The sequence below is a fragment of the Cnephaeus nilssonii genome (assembly GCF_951640355.1).
Source record: "Cnephaeus nilssonii genome assembly, chromosome: 7".
NCBI lineage: Eukaryota > Metazoa > Chordata > Mammalia > Chiroptera > Vespertilionidae > Cnephaeus > Cnephaeus nilssonii.
Genome location: NC_137078.1, coordinates 11086653 through 11102093, shown reverse-complemented (window position 1 = coordinate 11102093; position 15441 = coordinate 11086653). Strand labels below are relative to the sequence as shown.

The 15441-nt window shown below is 41.1% G+C and overlaps 1 protein-coding gene across 1 annotated transcript in view; it reads left to right on the top strand.

Annotated features, from left to right (window-relative positions):
* MYLK4 (myosin light chain kinase family member 4) overlaps positions 1–15441 on the top strand; it is a gene marked incomplete at both ends in the record, with an annotated part of 99556 nt that overhangs the window by 74801 nt on the left and 9314 nt on the right. Inside the window, 5 exons of the mRNA XM_079777914.1 lie at positions 4732–4810; positions 9019–9124; positions 11850–11943; positions 12020–12129; positions 13022–13163. Coding sequence (XP_079634040.1) covers positions 4732–4810; positions 9019–9124; positions 11850–11943; positions 12020–12129; positions 13022–13163 — 531 coding nt within the window. The remainder of the gene's footprint in view (positions 1–4731; positions 4811–9018; positions 9125–11849; positions 11944–12019; positions 12130–13021; positions 13164–15441) is intronic.

Sequence of the window (15441 nt, the reverse complement as noted above, 5' to 3'; positions counted from 1 at the left end):
CCTGAGTTAGAGCAAAGGAGAGTCTGCAGGGAAGGTAGGGGGATGGCACACAGGCCTGCAGGCCAAGCAGTCACGTTGGCAGTTTGAGTGGAAAATGAAGGGTTACACAGCAGAGAGCTCAGTGTTTTTTGTTTGGGGAAGACAGGAAAAGTGATAGTGAGAAGGAAATTTAAAAAAATATGAATCCATTAGACGTCTGATGTAAGCTCATCCACTGAGCATAGGATAAGGAAAAAAATAAAACCTGTATGATCAAAGGACCTAATGTGACTAAATATTTAGGTGAAGATTCTTAATTGGTTCCAAGTTATTTCTAACTTGTTATTTTAAAATCAACAAAGAGAGGCTTGATAGAAGAATGGAGGAGAACACGTATTGTAAATATTTGTAGCTCTGGTCCATAGCCTGTCCCCTGATGGTGGCAGGCAAATATTAGGATCCTGTCACTCCCACAACTCTCAGCTCACACACACCTCCTCAGGACAGAACCTGTAGCCTGAATGGTCTGGGTTATAACAGGAGGCTATTGGGACAAGAAAACCGGAACATGTATTTGAATGAAGAAACGTCCATAGTCAGTTAGAAATAACCTGATAGAGTCCATTTGACCAGAGCTGCTCTCCCCGTGTTTTTTGTTTGTCTGTTTGTTTTGGTTTTGCCAGGGGAGGCTTTGTTCATGGTACTGCTCAATACATCTTATAATCAAATAAAAGTAAAATTATCCATGTGTCTGCACTTGGCAGGTTGTCCAATTAGGCTTTTCTGAACCAACACCTTTAATTAGAGGCCCTTCCTTGCTGTGCTGTCTCCTTAAGGAATCCCGTTTTCCTGGTATGTGAATGAAGAACTGTCTGGGTCAGTGGTCGGCAAACTGCGACTCGCGAGCCACATGCGGCTCTTTGGCCCCTTGAGTGTGGCTCTTCCACAAAATACCACGGCCTGGGCGAGTCTATTTTGAAGAAGTGGCGTTAGAAGAAGTTTAAGTTAAAAAAATTTGGCTCTCAAAAGAAATTTCAATCGTTGTACTGTTGATATTTGGCTCTGTTGACTAATGAGTTTGCCGACCACTGGTCTGGGTCATAGTGGGTGCATCCAAGGCTTTCATTTGCCCTGCAGGGTTATTTTCCTAAAATGGCTGTTTGATTATTCTTTGCTTTCAGCAACTGGGGAAGGTCCACTTACTGAGGTCGGAGGTCAAGGTTAACCCTGTCCCTTTCTGGATTCAGTCAGTCGGATCCTGTCCTGCCTCTTTCCAAGCCAGTCCCCACAGGCCACAGCACAGCTTATGCTGCGTGAGAACTGCTTTCCTCAGACAGGGACTGACACAGAATTTGAGTGTGTCCTGAAGATTAAGAGACATAGGGTTATTTTATAAGTGAACTCTAAAATTATCTTCCCTGCTCAGGCAAGGAAATGTAGTTTTAATATTTCTTATGAAAATTCCTCTTTGCATTGTTTTAGACTCTAAGCTTTCCTCTTCCCCATGAGGAGCCTCATCAAAGTTGAACAAACTCATTATAAAATGTTATAATTGTGTTTATACTTATAGGCATTAGGCTAAAATCACCAAGAGGTGTTCATCTTGGCATCTTCATAAACAGTCACATGGAAAGCCCTCGGCTCAGGGTAGGTAGCTACTCTAGTCAAGTCCCATTCTGATGTCAAGAAAACATTTTCTGCAGCAACTAGAATCCCACAATGAAGAGATGTGGCTACAAAGAATGTGAGCGCCGGTGACGGTGACAGGGATGCGTGTCTGATGGTGCCTGGGTAGCCCTGCTTTTCCAATGCGGCTTTTCTGCGATGCAGCTGCTGAAAGGATGCTCTCACAATGAGAGCACCACTTCGAAAGCACTTCTTCCCTTCTTGGGTTCAGCAAGCATTTCAGAACGCTGAGCCCCTGGGTGGTGCTGGGGGCGGGCAAAGGTGAAGAGAAGGTTTCAAACATTTCCTTCACGCTCCTGGAACACTCTCTGTCTACATACAGCCCACTGAGAATCCCAGTCTAGGAAACTGCATAGACTGCAAGGAGCAGAACTGTGTTTCGAATACTTGGGCATTTGGGCCAAGTCACCTTTCCATGTCATTCTAAATTCACTAATGTATGTTAAGAGGAATGGGTCAATGGTTACAAAGGGAATCCATATGCAAATCTATTTGTGATGACTAAGTGAGTGAATAATGAGTGAATTTAGTGAACTGTGATCCTCCTGCTGGTCTGGGTTATCAGCGTGAACTTAGCAGAGGAAACTGAGTCTGACGTGGTTTTTATCATTGAACAGAGGGTGGCAGAAATCCTTACAGAATCATCATGTTTAATGGCATCATCCTGTCCTCTGCAATCAGTAGAAAATAGGTTCAGTTTTTGACAATTTACAAGATGGATCCACAGATATGCTTCCTATTTTAGTGACTTCCACATCTAACTGGGAAACACAAAGTAAAAACTCTTCATATTGAAGTTGTTGTCCAGACACAGAATAGGAGAAATGCAGCCTGTTTTTTTTTGGATCTTTCAGTTGAAAGTTCCTCTAGATGTCAGTATTACATAGGGAAATGAAAGTATAATAGGCCGAGGCAATGGATAAAGACCTTACATTATTCAAATGGTAAAACGTATGTGATATATAATTGGTGGAAAAACCAACCTCATTTGGAAGTTGGTTGCTTATATTCCTCAGGATTGAACGACAGCTTCCCCTGTGACTCGAGTCAGGCGGCTGGACCCCAAGAACGCTAGCCCAGTTTGTGGACATTTGCCACTGACACTGTAGACAGCCTTAGAGGCAAATGCTGATCCGTCATCACTCCAGTCTTACAACCAAATTCTGAATTTTACACATGAATGGATTGAAAGGAACTGAAACACAACGGTTGTCATTAGAGTCCACTTAGACATTGACCATCATGTTCCTGCCATCCAGAACAAACCCAGAAGCACAAGGCCTGTCCACCAGGAGTTTTCATTTTGAAAGAGAAGCATTTGAAGGCAAAGTTATAAAGTAGCTTAAGAGAAATTTTTTAAACTATCCTGTTTTACTAATTTGGACATATTTTCAAAATTAGACTTAAATTCTCTCTCTCTTGCCTCTCTTCCATGTTAATTCTAATCTTTTGACCAATAAATTTTTCTTCACTCTACTAATTTGTTTTTATTTATACCCTTCTCTCTTAATCTTATTTTTTATCTCCAGTAGTGTTGGCTGTGTGGTGGATATTTAATAAATATTAACGGTATCTACCTTGACAATTTAGTAGTTGAGAACACAGATCGAGTAGATAACTGAGTTAGAACCCTGGTTATACCATTTCTGGACTATATGACCCTGGGGAATTACCCAACTTCATTATGCAATAGAGTTAATAGTATCTACCCCAAAGGTTTCTATGAGGACCGACTAAGTTAATAATGTAACGAGTGTAGAAAAGCACCTGTTATGCAGTCATTGCTTGGTATATATTAGTCACCACTATCATCATTATTATCACTATGTCTCAATCTCTGGGGTAAACACCAGGAATTCAAAGATACACCAGTCTTTTTGCCCATTTGAGGCAAAAAGGAAAAAAAGTTTAATAAAATGTTGCAAGAGATACCAGGCTTGAGGGGCCCGGGGGGGGGGGGGGCGGTGCTGAGTGCTGTGCACGCTGAAGGGCATTTTTCGTGCAAAGAAAGAAACATGTGTCTATCATCCCTACACTTTGACTTAAAAAAGGAAGTTACAATTTAGGCTGCAATGTCTAATTTTGTTTTAGAATAGATTTACTAAGCACGCCTCTGTGTTTCAAGGTCCCTGTCAGAAAGATGGAAGTGCTCGACCTATGGAGTTGCCCTTTGGGTTGTTTAAAAGCGCATTTGCAGTTTGTCTTGATGTCTGTGAACTGCACGGACATGGCGTTTCATGCATTCAATTCACCCTGAGGCAAAGCTTGCTCTCTTCCCAAAGGAAAAAGACTGGTTCTTTGGATATCTGTACAACTTCATTAATTTATAATGTATAACTTTAGAATTTGGGATAATTTGGGTGGATTGGTTTACCTTTTATGTGGTATTTAAAAAGGGTTTGCTAAGCTAATTCAGAGGAGCTGGGACTGTGAGAAGAATGTTTATCTGCTTAGGAAAAGGGCCATCTGTTCTAAGCAATGTAAAAGTTCCATTTATAAAAGCTTACTTTAGTCTTCTACTTTCTGGTTTACAAAACCAATCACATAGGTCCTCTCATTTTTTATTTGATTGAAATATGAACCACATCAAGACAATATAAACAGAGGTCGAGGGTGACTTGAATATTATCAATATCCTTTAATCTGTTCACAAAATTGGCCTTCTTCTATAAACAGTGCTAGAGTTTTACAGGATTTCTTTTAAAATAGGGAGTTCATTTGTCTTCTAATACTGTAGTATATATAGAGTTTCATTAATTCAGACTGTTCTGCCCTCTAAATACTATTAATTTTTTCCTGTGTTTTAATCACATAGTATATGGTTCTCAATCTGGGGTGATTTCACACCCAGGGGACATTTAGCAATTTCTAAAGACATTTTGAATGTTGCAACTGGGAGGAAGGATACTATTGGCATGTGGTGTAGAAGCCAGAGATGCTGCTGAATGTCCTCCAATGCTCATGGCATTCCCCACAATGAATTATCCAGCCCACGTGTCAGTACTGCTGAGGCTGAGAAACCCTGATGTGATGTGTAACCTCAATTACTCAATTGTGTATCCACAGGCTAAGGAGAAGGTGTGGTCATATCCCAACCTGAAAGAAATGGCACCTGTCAAAGGCAAGAGGACATTGGTCCCCACAGGTAACAGCTTCAGAAGACCAGATATCTATGGACAAAGAAAGTTCTGTTATAAAAGTCAGGTTGCTGTTGTTCTTATTCAGAGGAAGTTACACATTCATAAAGCCACATGTCGGGAGAAGTGCAATTGAATACCTGTATTTGATTGGCTTTGGGTACTAGCTACCAACTAGAAAATCTTGGGGAACCCAATGGTTAGTCAGTTGGTCATGGTCACGTATACTTTGCTTTTCAAAAACTCTTATCTGCTTATAAAGACAAAGCTGAATAGAGATGCCATTATATGAAGACAAAATGATGCTGATCATACACATCCTCCATTAAAGTATTTGTGTCCTGTGGTGGCTTTTAGAAAGATCTTCTCAGAAGAACCAGCCTTCCTCTGACAAAGAAAAGGTTAATAAACTCCACAAGGAAAATGCTGAGAAGACCAATGCCTCTCTAGTCCAGAGAAGTTTGTCCACATTTCATGCAAAAAGACCACAAGACAAGATAAGATTTTGCTCTAAGAAAGTCCATAGAACCAAGAGAAAATACAGGTGGAAGAGACATTTTATACACAGAGAGACTGTGTCGACAAGCAAAGAACAGTGCTGGAGGTGATAAGCAAGTCACTGTGAATAAAAGTGAATGTCTAGTATTCAAAAGGGAGGAAAATAGGCTTCATTATAAGGAAGAGACTAATGAAAGAGACCCTGAGAAAAAAGGGGGATCATCTATTGCAAGTGAGACAGTGATGGACAAGTGTTCAAATAAAAAGCAAAGTGTTGACAAAACTAATGGTGATCAGTTCTGTGAAAGGTAGGGTAAAAACATTATATATCTATACTGATGTTCTTTGTAGATACATGTGCCATTGCAATTTATGGCCATAACAAAAGAATAGCTGAAGTAAGTTTAAAGCAAGGGTTTAAAAACCAGTATTCACCTGTGTAGATTTTTTTTTGGCCATGTTTTTTTTTTTTTGCCATTACTTTTTCTTCATGCCTGTGATATGTTCATGCATTGTATTATTTTCTAAGCCTCCTACCAAAGGAAAGACAAAATAATGATTAATAGTACTCACATCAGTCAATATCTTTTAAAGTTCAAGTAACATTTTCTTATTTTTAGCAATATAGAGCACATCTTTCCTAAGATCAAGAATTGAATAAGGATCAGATTTATTTGTAAGTTAAATCTAATTCTTAAAAAGTTTACCTAGCCATTTATGCCTGAGAAGTTGCCTATTTCCCTCCAAATATTATGAGGATTGAGTAATAAATAAGATTACTGAATCACTCTTCAACTGCAAAGTTTCGCAAATAAATGCAGGTCACTATGTAGCCAATTACAATTAATTATCCTATCCTATCTAATAAAAGAGTAATATGCAAATTGACCATCACTCCAACACACAAGATGGTCGCCCCCATGTGATGAAAGATGGCTGCCCCCATGTGGACACAAGATGGCTGCCACAAGATGGCCTTCAGGGGAGGGCAGTTGTGGGCAATCAGGCCAGCAGGGGAGGGCAGTTAGGGGTGACCAGGCCAGCAGAGGAGGGCAGTTGGGGGTGATCAGGCCAGCAGAGGAGGGCAGTTGTGGGGGACCCAGGCCTGCAGGGGAGGGCAGTTGGGGGGGACCAGGCCTGCAGGGAAGGGCAGTTGTGGGCGATCAGGCCTGTAGGGGAGGGCAGTTGGAGGGAACCAGGCCTGCAGGTGAGGGCAGTTGGGGGGAACCAGGACAGCAGGGGAGGGCAGTTAGGGGCGACCAGGCCTGCAGGGGAGGTCAGTTGGGGGTTACCAGGCTGGCAGGGGAGGGCAGTTAGGGGTGACCAGGCTGGCAGGCAGAAACGGTTAGGGGCAATCAGGCAGGCAGGCAGGTGAGCAGTTGGGAGCCAGCAGTCCTGGATTGTGAGAGGGATTTCCAACTGCCTGTTTAGGCCCGATCCTACCGGGATTGGGCCTAAACGGGCAGTTGGGCATCCCTCAAGGGGTCCCAGATTGGAGACAGTGAAGGCTGGGCTGAGGGACAACCCCCCCCCCCCCCCCATGCACGAATTTTGTGCACCGAGCCTCTAGTGTTATAATGACCCACAGAATCTATTTGGAACAAAAAGAATCCAAACATCTGTGGTCTTTTTAAAAAAATTGGTTTAAGATATAATTCTTATTTTATTTTAAAAACTGTGTTTGAAATCTAATCATGGAGAAGTCTAATTTTCCAAGAATTAAACATAAACAGTTATGTCTACTAAGAAAGTCCATTGCTGGAAAGGTGTGCTTCCTAAGATCTGGAGCTGTTGCAAACGGAAATTAGGTCAATTCCTTCACCAATAAAGGCTTACTCTCATTGCTGTGAATGTCCACAAAGATTATTACTGCTTTTATTATGCTTTAATTTAGTCATTTCTCTCTTTTATAAAAGAAGGAAGTGAAAAAGTGAAGATCAAGTTAGTTACATATTCATGAAATGACTGTTTTTGTAAAGGTTCAATGGAATAAGTTGGGGTCCCAATGAAGTCATTGGGGAGGTTCTCTGGGATCCTAGTTGCCTACATCCATCATTCTGGCACCCAGATCTGATGGGGAAGCACACTGCTCCATTTTATCCCCAACACTGACATCACAGCCTATCTGTCACAAAGCTTAGGTCTCTTCACCAAAACACCACTCTGAGGAAGCTTTAGTTCTAAGAAATTTGACTACCTAAAAGTTTCCTTCCCAAAACTTTGAGAGTTGCAGCTAAGATTTATTTTCCACGTGTGTCAGCAGTGTAAAAGCCATTTCCACAGCACAAATCCTCAGAAAATCAGCACTAGGACCCATTTTCCAGAGTGCTGAGCAGACAGAGCATGCTGGCAGTAGTAAGCAGAGAGTGGTGGAGGAGCGTGTCAGCAAAGAGGACAACAAAAAGAGCAGAGTAGATGTAGTGGTACAGGTGAAGGATGCACACTGAGAAGGACACAGGAAACCAGACCAGTCCAGGGGAACTTAAAAGGCCAAATCCCTGGAATCTCCTGGAATTAAGACCTCCAGAAAGCAAGATCTGGTGACTCCACTGGGTAGGAAAGGCTTTTGTTTCAACCTCTAAAGCTTCTTAACTTTTTCAGCAAGCATTTCTGACTAAATTTAACTTAGTCCAACATCCTGAAGGAGACATTAGGTTGTGTTGATGCCATTTATGTTTGTAACTCTATCACTTTTTCTAGTCTGAAGAGAAGAATGCCACTGAGAGAATTTTTTCATGACTTTATTTTTCTGCATATTTATGGTGTGAGAGGTGAATGTCCATTTCAAATCAAATTCCCAGACTTATATTATCTCAATTAAAAATATTAACACTTGGAAAAGTGCCTAACACAAGATAAATGCTTAAGAATTATTTGTTGAATACATGTAAATATTTGAAAGCAAAGTTATTATCTATTTACCTCTTTTGTATCTTTTGTATGCATGTAAGCAGGTATGTGCAGTAGATGAATAAATGGGGAAATGAATAGGTTTGTAGCAAGAAAGCTTTAACAGCAGCAATCATGGAAAAGTGAAAAGAATATTGGGAAAATATAATTTTGTATTTCAGAATCAGTCCTGAGGTGGACTAGAGTTTAAACCCTTAGGCTAGAAGGTAGAAAGCAGGAGAAATTTGAGAGCTGTGGAATATATACTAAGCCAGTTTTACTGGGCATTTTATTTCCAGCCAGAAAAAACTCATATTTGTGCCTTAAGTATCTTAAGTAAAAGCTAAAATATTTTGGAAAGTAATATGTAATAATCTCAAATATTTTAATGATATGAAGAAACTTTTCACTTTTTCCCCTCCCTGCTTTAATTAAAATAGACTTGTGGTACTAAAAAAAAAATGGAACAAACAATATCTCATGTTTGAACTTAAATGACCATAGGCTTGGAAGTCTAACCTATTTGGACTGTCTTGGGGTTGGAGATTTTCAACTATGTTGACATTTCTAAAAGTCGTCCTGAAGATGGTATGAACCAGAGGTTAGTGGTCCTGACATTCTTTCTCAAAGATGTCAGGTGTCACCTTCATGAATCACAGATCATAATATGAAATGAAAAGTTGTACTCCCTGGATCATTAGGAATAAAACAGATGGCCTGCTGTATTTTATTATTAAATGAGCAAAATTTCACTCTGAGGCCCAATGCTTGGTGCTATAAAGAGTCTGGCTGCTTAACAGATGGCCCTCCTTTCCCTCTCACCTTCTAGATGACGGCCCGGCTCCTCCCGCACCCTTTCATCACCGGATTGTAACAGCCAAACAGACAGCAGTCAACAGTCTCTATACTGTGAGCAGAACAGAAATTTTAGGAGGGTAAGTCATGCTCTATCTTAACACACTTTCAACAACAAAAAAGAGAACTTTCAAAGATCCGGAGGTTTTCTAAATATTTGCCAGTCTTGACCTGAGAATCAGAAATGTCATCAACAAACGTTTTAAGAGATTTTAAGCATCACGGATGCCAGAAATTGATGTGGGGATTAAATTCCACATTAATTATCCACTTTGCTTCCCGTATTGCATTGTCTGGGAGGAGAGAGAGCTACTCTGAGTCACCAGAAGGTCGAGAAGCTGTCCAAAATGTGAAAACTGAGAAACAAACTGTGTATTTCTTGCAGCGTGTGTTAAATCATTTTGATCCTTGCTGTTGGTTTTCCATTTATGTTGTATTGTATTAATTACTCTTTTCCATTTCAATCAAGTACTTTCTTCACTGAATAACTTGTTGGAAGGACATCTAAATGCACAGTCTTTCCCTGAGGAAGGTAGAGTGGAGTCCATTGGGGACCCGAGGTCATTACTCTTTTCTTCCTCTTCTACTTCAGTCACAATCCCTTATGATATCTTGTTATTTAAAGCCTAAATTCTAAAATTTACCACCATTACCATATCTATATAAATTAGGAAGAGGAAAACAGAAAATTTGTACAAATACATACAAAATTTACTTAACAGCACACTGGAAAATATCCATAGCTACTGTAATGCATGTTTCTGTGACTGGCCATTGGGGGTATGGTTGACATTTGTAAAGTCGCTTCTTTCTCTTCCCGTTCTGTATTTTTTTTGCCCTCTACTACACAGAGCCACCTGAACTTTCCTCCTCAGCAACCTGATCCTGGAGAACTCCCCTTGGGACTGTGAGGATGGGCTGAGGGAGGAGCAGGGGTTCTGAAACACGAGTAGGTGCCATGGAGCCTGCAGCAGCTTGCCTGGGTCTTCAGCAGCAAGCTAGCAACTGCTTCTCTAAAGGAGAGGAGTTATTGGGCAGAAGAGGCTTTGAAACAATCCCCAGGGCCGGTGCTGTGTTTCTGATGAAGGCTGTCAATGGCTCCTTGAGAGGTTCATTGGATCTTCTTGGTTGTACTGCAATCCACACTAGCTGCTGGTCGTCTACTATCTGGGCTCCACTCAAAACTGGCTGCCAGATCTCACTTGGCAAATAAGTTAGAGGACCACAGTCAAGTGTATATTGTTGCCTCAAAGTGCAAAGAGATAATCAATGGCTGTATCTCCTTTTTCGTAATTAGAGGTTCCAGATGCAGATATTTATTTTTCACCTTTAGTAGAGGATCACTGGATCCACCCCCCGCCCCCATGCCGGTGGTGGCAGGCCACTGAATTTTCCTGAGGTTCATCTCCCAACCTGTGGCCTCAAGAGTATTTATAATCCCAACTTAGCATATTCACCTAGCATGAGTTTATCAGTGTGGTGGGCCAGCAGGAATACTTGGAGGCAGCCTCACCATTCAAGGCACTTGCAGAGTAAATCATGTGAAAGTTGAAGTAGTTCTGAGGTTAAAAGTGATGTGGCACCTCTGCTGAGCCAGGCAGTTCTGGGGGCTTTTGCTAATCTAGGGAAGGAGAAAAAAAAATTTCCTAATCAGCAGCCACTTAGAATTCAAGTTATCACTTCCCTGTTTATGGACCCATCTGCTTCTGCCAGGGGTGCATAGCTGAGTTGCATGGGGTGTGGTGGTAGTCATCACCCTCCCTCCTTCAGTTGTTGCCAAGACCCTCACCTCTGCAGGCCTCTAAGAGTGCAGTGACGTTAGGCTCCCGATGCTGTAAGGGAAGCTTCCTTGTGGCCCCTGCTGTGAGAGCCATCATTGCACAGGCAGGCATTAGGGTGCTGTCTGTTTTACTAAATCAGGAATCACAGCAAGCAAGTCAGACTGGAAAATTATTCATGAGGGTGCATAGCTGCCTGTGATTACCTTTGTAAGAAGCTGTCTTACAAAGTGTATATACATTTATATCCAACCTAAAGTGTCAAAAAGCTCAGAGATGCTGCCCTAGCTGGCGTGGCTCAGTAGTTGAGCATCAACCTATGAACCAGGAGGTCATGGTTCGATTACTGATCAGGGCACATGCTTAGGTTGTGTGCTTGATCATCCCCAGTAGGGGGCATGCAGGAAGCAGTCAATCAATGATTCTCTCTCATCATTGATGTTTCTATCTCTCTCCCTCTCCCTTCTTCTATGAAATAAATTAAAAAAATATATTTTTAAAAAGCTCAGAAACAAGTATGTATATGTATATGTGTTTATATGTAATATTGTTATTACTTCTTATTTATTTATATGAATTTCCAAAAACAACAACGATGTGCCTGTTCATAACTTGTATTGTTCACATGCTTACAAAGCCTAGCTTATTATATTTCTATGTATTCAGAATAATTCTAATTTCTCCATAACAGAGGTTCTCAAATTTTAGGCTGCATATGAATTACCCACAAAATGTTGTGAAATTCAGATTCTGGGGCCTCATCCCAGATTCCTGTCTCAGTAGATCTGGGGTAGAGCTATGAAACATGTATTTCTACCCCCAGAAGATTCTGATCCAGTGACCTACAGACCACCCCTTGACACTGCTGTAGAAGTTTATTGGCTACTGTAGATGTATTAACAGGTTTGCTCATTCAAACTCAAAAGGAGACATGCTTGGAGCAACTGCCTCATCTAGTTGGAAGTGACTAAGCCAGGTTCTGGTGGGGAGAGAGCCTCAAGCTGCACCTTGTCCTCTTCTTTGGCAGGGGGCGCTTTGGCCAGGTTCACAAGTGTGAAGAGAAAGCAACAGGTTTAAAGCTGGCGGCCAAGATCATCAAGACTAGAGGCCTGAAGGATAAGGTAAAGGCTGTGCCATGTGGGTGTTTCCTTACTGTTATCCTCACTTCACTGAGTGCCTGTCCCTCTCTCTCCTCAGGATGAAGTGAAGAATGAGATCACCGTCATGAACCAGCTGGATCATGTGAACCTCATTCAGCTCTACGATGCCTTCGAGTCTAAGAATGACATCGTCCTGGTCATGGAGTAGTATGTGTTCCCTTCTGCTCCCTCTTCCACTCCCCTGAAAAGCTGTGCACCATGTGGAGAGAGACCCGCAGCATCTGTGACCATGGTGCTCTGTCCTATCGCCGAAGTTTCCAGATCCATGCTTGGTGCTTGGTGTACCACTGGTTCTGATAATCTCATCAGTTTCAGAAAGGACATTACTTAGAAATAGCTATTTCCATATATGATTTAATTAATAAGAAGTAGAAAAGCAACATAGATCTAACTTTTTATGTAAGCTATACTGTAAAAAATCCAGCTTAAATATTATTCTGGTTGACTTGGAGGATAGTGATGTTTGAACTACATTTTACTGTCCATGTCAAATGCTTAATAATTAGGGCTAAGAAACTTCCATTTAAAATCAACTTTCTAAAACTTAGTGTTTAGTTAGAAAGTGAATCAGTATTGTGATTCAGTTCATTTTCTCCTCATTTTGGATTTTCTTTATCATTGTTTAATAAGGAATTTTGAATACTAAATATTTATCATCAGCCACATAGAAGCACTTTATCACTGAAATTAATCTGAGGAGACTCTGTCTAACCCTCAGTTGGTGTTTATAATTTCTCTCCTTGCCTTCTTAGAGGCCTCTTCATTTTCCATGTCTGTTAGAAAATGGTAGATGTAGACTTACTCCAGAGCGGCAACCACTGCATGAAAGGGAGTTTGTGACTTTGTAAAACTGATGGCAGGTAAGACAAAGGCCTTCAACCTAAGAGTCATCTAACTGAGATAGCAAAGAAGGCAGAGAAAGAACTGTGCGCACACCTTTATTGGAAGAGCTAGAGGAGCTTACACACCAACCTGCTGCAAGGAAAGCATGTTCATGAAGGAATCAAGACTCAGGACTTCACTCCTCTCCCTTCTGCAGTGTGGACGGAGGCGAGCTGTTTGATCGGATCATTGACAACAACTACAGTCTGACTGAGTTGGACACCATCCTGTTCATCAAGCAGATATGTGAGGGAATACGACATATGCATCAGATGTACATTCTTCATCTGGACCTGAAGGTAGAACATGTTTTGTATCCTGACCTTTCCCCTCGTGTGAATCGGAGGGCCCCGTCAGACACTATACACCAGCTTGGGACACTGAGACTGTCACTAAGTACATATTAAGTAATTAATAAAAATCCAGATTCTTAACCTTACCTTTCCATTTCCAACTTCTGTCACCCACTAATATTTGCATTCTCCTTCGTTAGGGACTACTATTTAGGTTCTTGCAACTTGTCTGTGTTAAAGGAATCCACATGGAGATCATTTCCCTAAAAGTTTAGAATTAAAACCACCATCACCATCACCAACATGGTGCCCTGGTTGTGTCCCTGTCATTATGTGCTAAGTAGGTGGGAGGATTTTACTAGGTCAACATACCCTTGTAGTAGCCAAGCCTTTCAGCTCTCCAGGAGTCCCCAGCATTCTTCTGAAACTCACTCAGGCAGCTCTGGACTTTAGGGCTTTGTTTTTTGACGGGCATGCTAGAGCACTGAAGAGAAACCAGTGGCAGGACGGGATACAGGGCAGCCAGAAGAGTAGTGAGAAAATGCTGGAAATGGTAGAAAGTTTCTGTAAGCATTGGGAATCCAAGATGCCTTTCTTTCTTCTCTTATTCAATGAGCCTTCCATTTTTGTTTTTGTTTTCTTAATATGTTTTTATTGATTTCAGAGAGAGGAAGGAAAAAGGAGAGAGAGACAGAAACATCAATGATAAGAGAGAATCATTGATCGGCTGCCTCCTGCATGTGGCCTGACTGGGAATCGAACTGTGATCTCCTGGTTCATAGATTGATGCTCAACCATTGAGCAACACTGTCCAGGCAATTACCCTTCCCTTTTGATTTCTCTCCCATTATGAAGTCCCTAGGTTGTAGCTCGTTACAACCAATGAAATACCCAGGGCCAATAATTGACCAGCTCTGATATTCCGGCTGAGCATCATGAAATGTATCTTCTGTGTGGCACATTTTCTCATTGCCCTGTTTACACAGCTTGGCAGTGAGATAAAGTATTCTATGTAACATACCATCTATGGTAACTCACCACGGGTTGTAGAAGTAAATACACTTAACTTCCTTAAATAATTTCCCATGGGCCTCTCTCCTATAACTTGTCTTCCCTCGCTGTTTTGATTTATGTGCCCTGCCTCTCCCATTCACAGGGCAGGAGTAAGTGGTATATAAAATGGCAAAGTCAAAGGTTAAAAATCATTAGCAAAACGCTCAGCTATGAGCTGAGTTTGAGAATGCGTATTTTCATGGAGCATTCCATTGAGTATGGATATTCTGCAGATATCCCTAAAGGGATTTGATTGGCAACTGGAACTAGGACCCGACCTATCGTAAGACAGACAACTTCATATGTGGCTCCATAATGTTGACTGAGGACTTGCAGTGAATAATTTAGGCTACAACTTGTATGTAAAGATAATAATAAAGGCAGCAGCTCGACAGGCCGTTAAAGACCAGTCATCCTTTCAGAAAGCTCCTTGGAAGGAAAAGGGCCAAAAATATTTAATGCTTATCATGTGTAGAGGAGCTTAGAGGTGACTTAAAAATGCTCTCCTTTATATTTTTCTCTGTTTTACAAATCTTATTCAATAAATATGCTTTAATTCCATAATTAGAAAAAAATAACTTTTGAAGTGCCCTTGAAACTGCTTCTTTGCATTCTGCAAACAATTTTGTGTGTGGTGTCATAGTAGGCTGACAACTAGATAGCTTTATACATGATTGATCAGTTATTTAAGCATAAAAACAAATGTTCTTATATGGCACCCACTTCTCAAAAGTTTTTTCTCAGGAACATCTGTTTTAGAGATATTTTAGAAAAGATCTTCCAAAGACATTATACCTAACCAAATGGACTATGTTATTTCATAAAGTGTTTTCTGAGTTTCTGATCTCATCTGAACCTCCTCTCCACCCAGACAGGATCCCACCTAAAGGATGGGACATGGGATCCTAAGTATTCAATTACTCAGCTCATGCTCTCCTCCTCCCCCCAGCAATAAGGGAAGAGTTGGGATGGATTAGAGCTTGAGAATCAAGGCAATTTGTTGAAAATTTTCTCTTTTATGGATAACCTTAACTTTAAATTAAATCTCTCATATTTCTCTGACCTAAGCTTTTCTATCCTAACAAATGTAGGTACATGTGTAAGACATTCTGTAAACAGTTACAGTGCTATTATCTATGTTTCTCCCTCTTCACCCCAAGACTGTCGGATTATTAGCAGGGCTAAGTGTTCCCAGAGTCAAACTCCAAGGGAACACTTAGTCAAGGGTGTT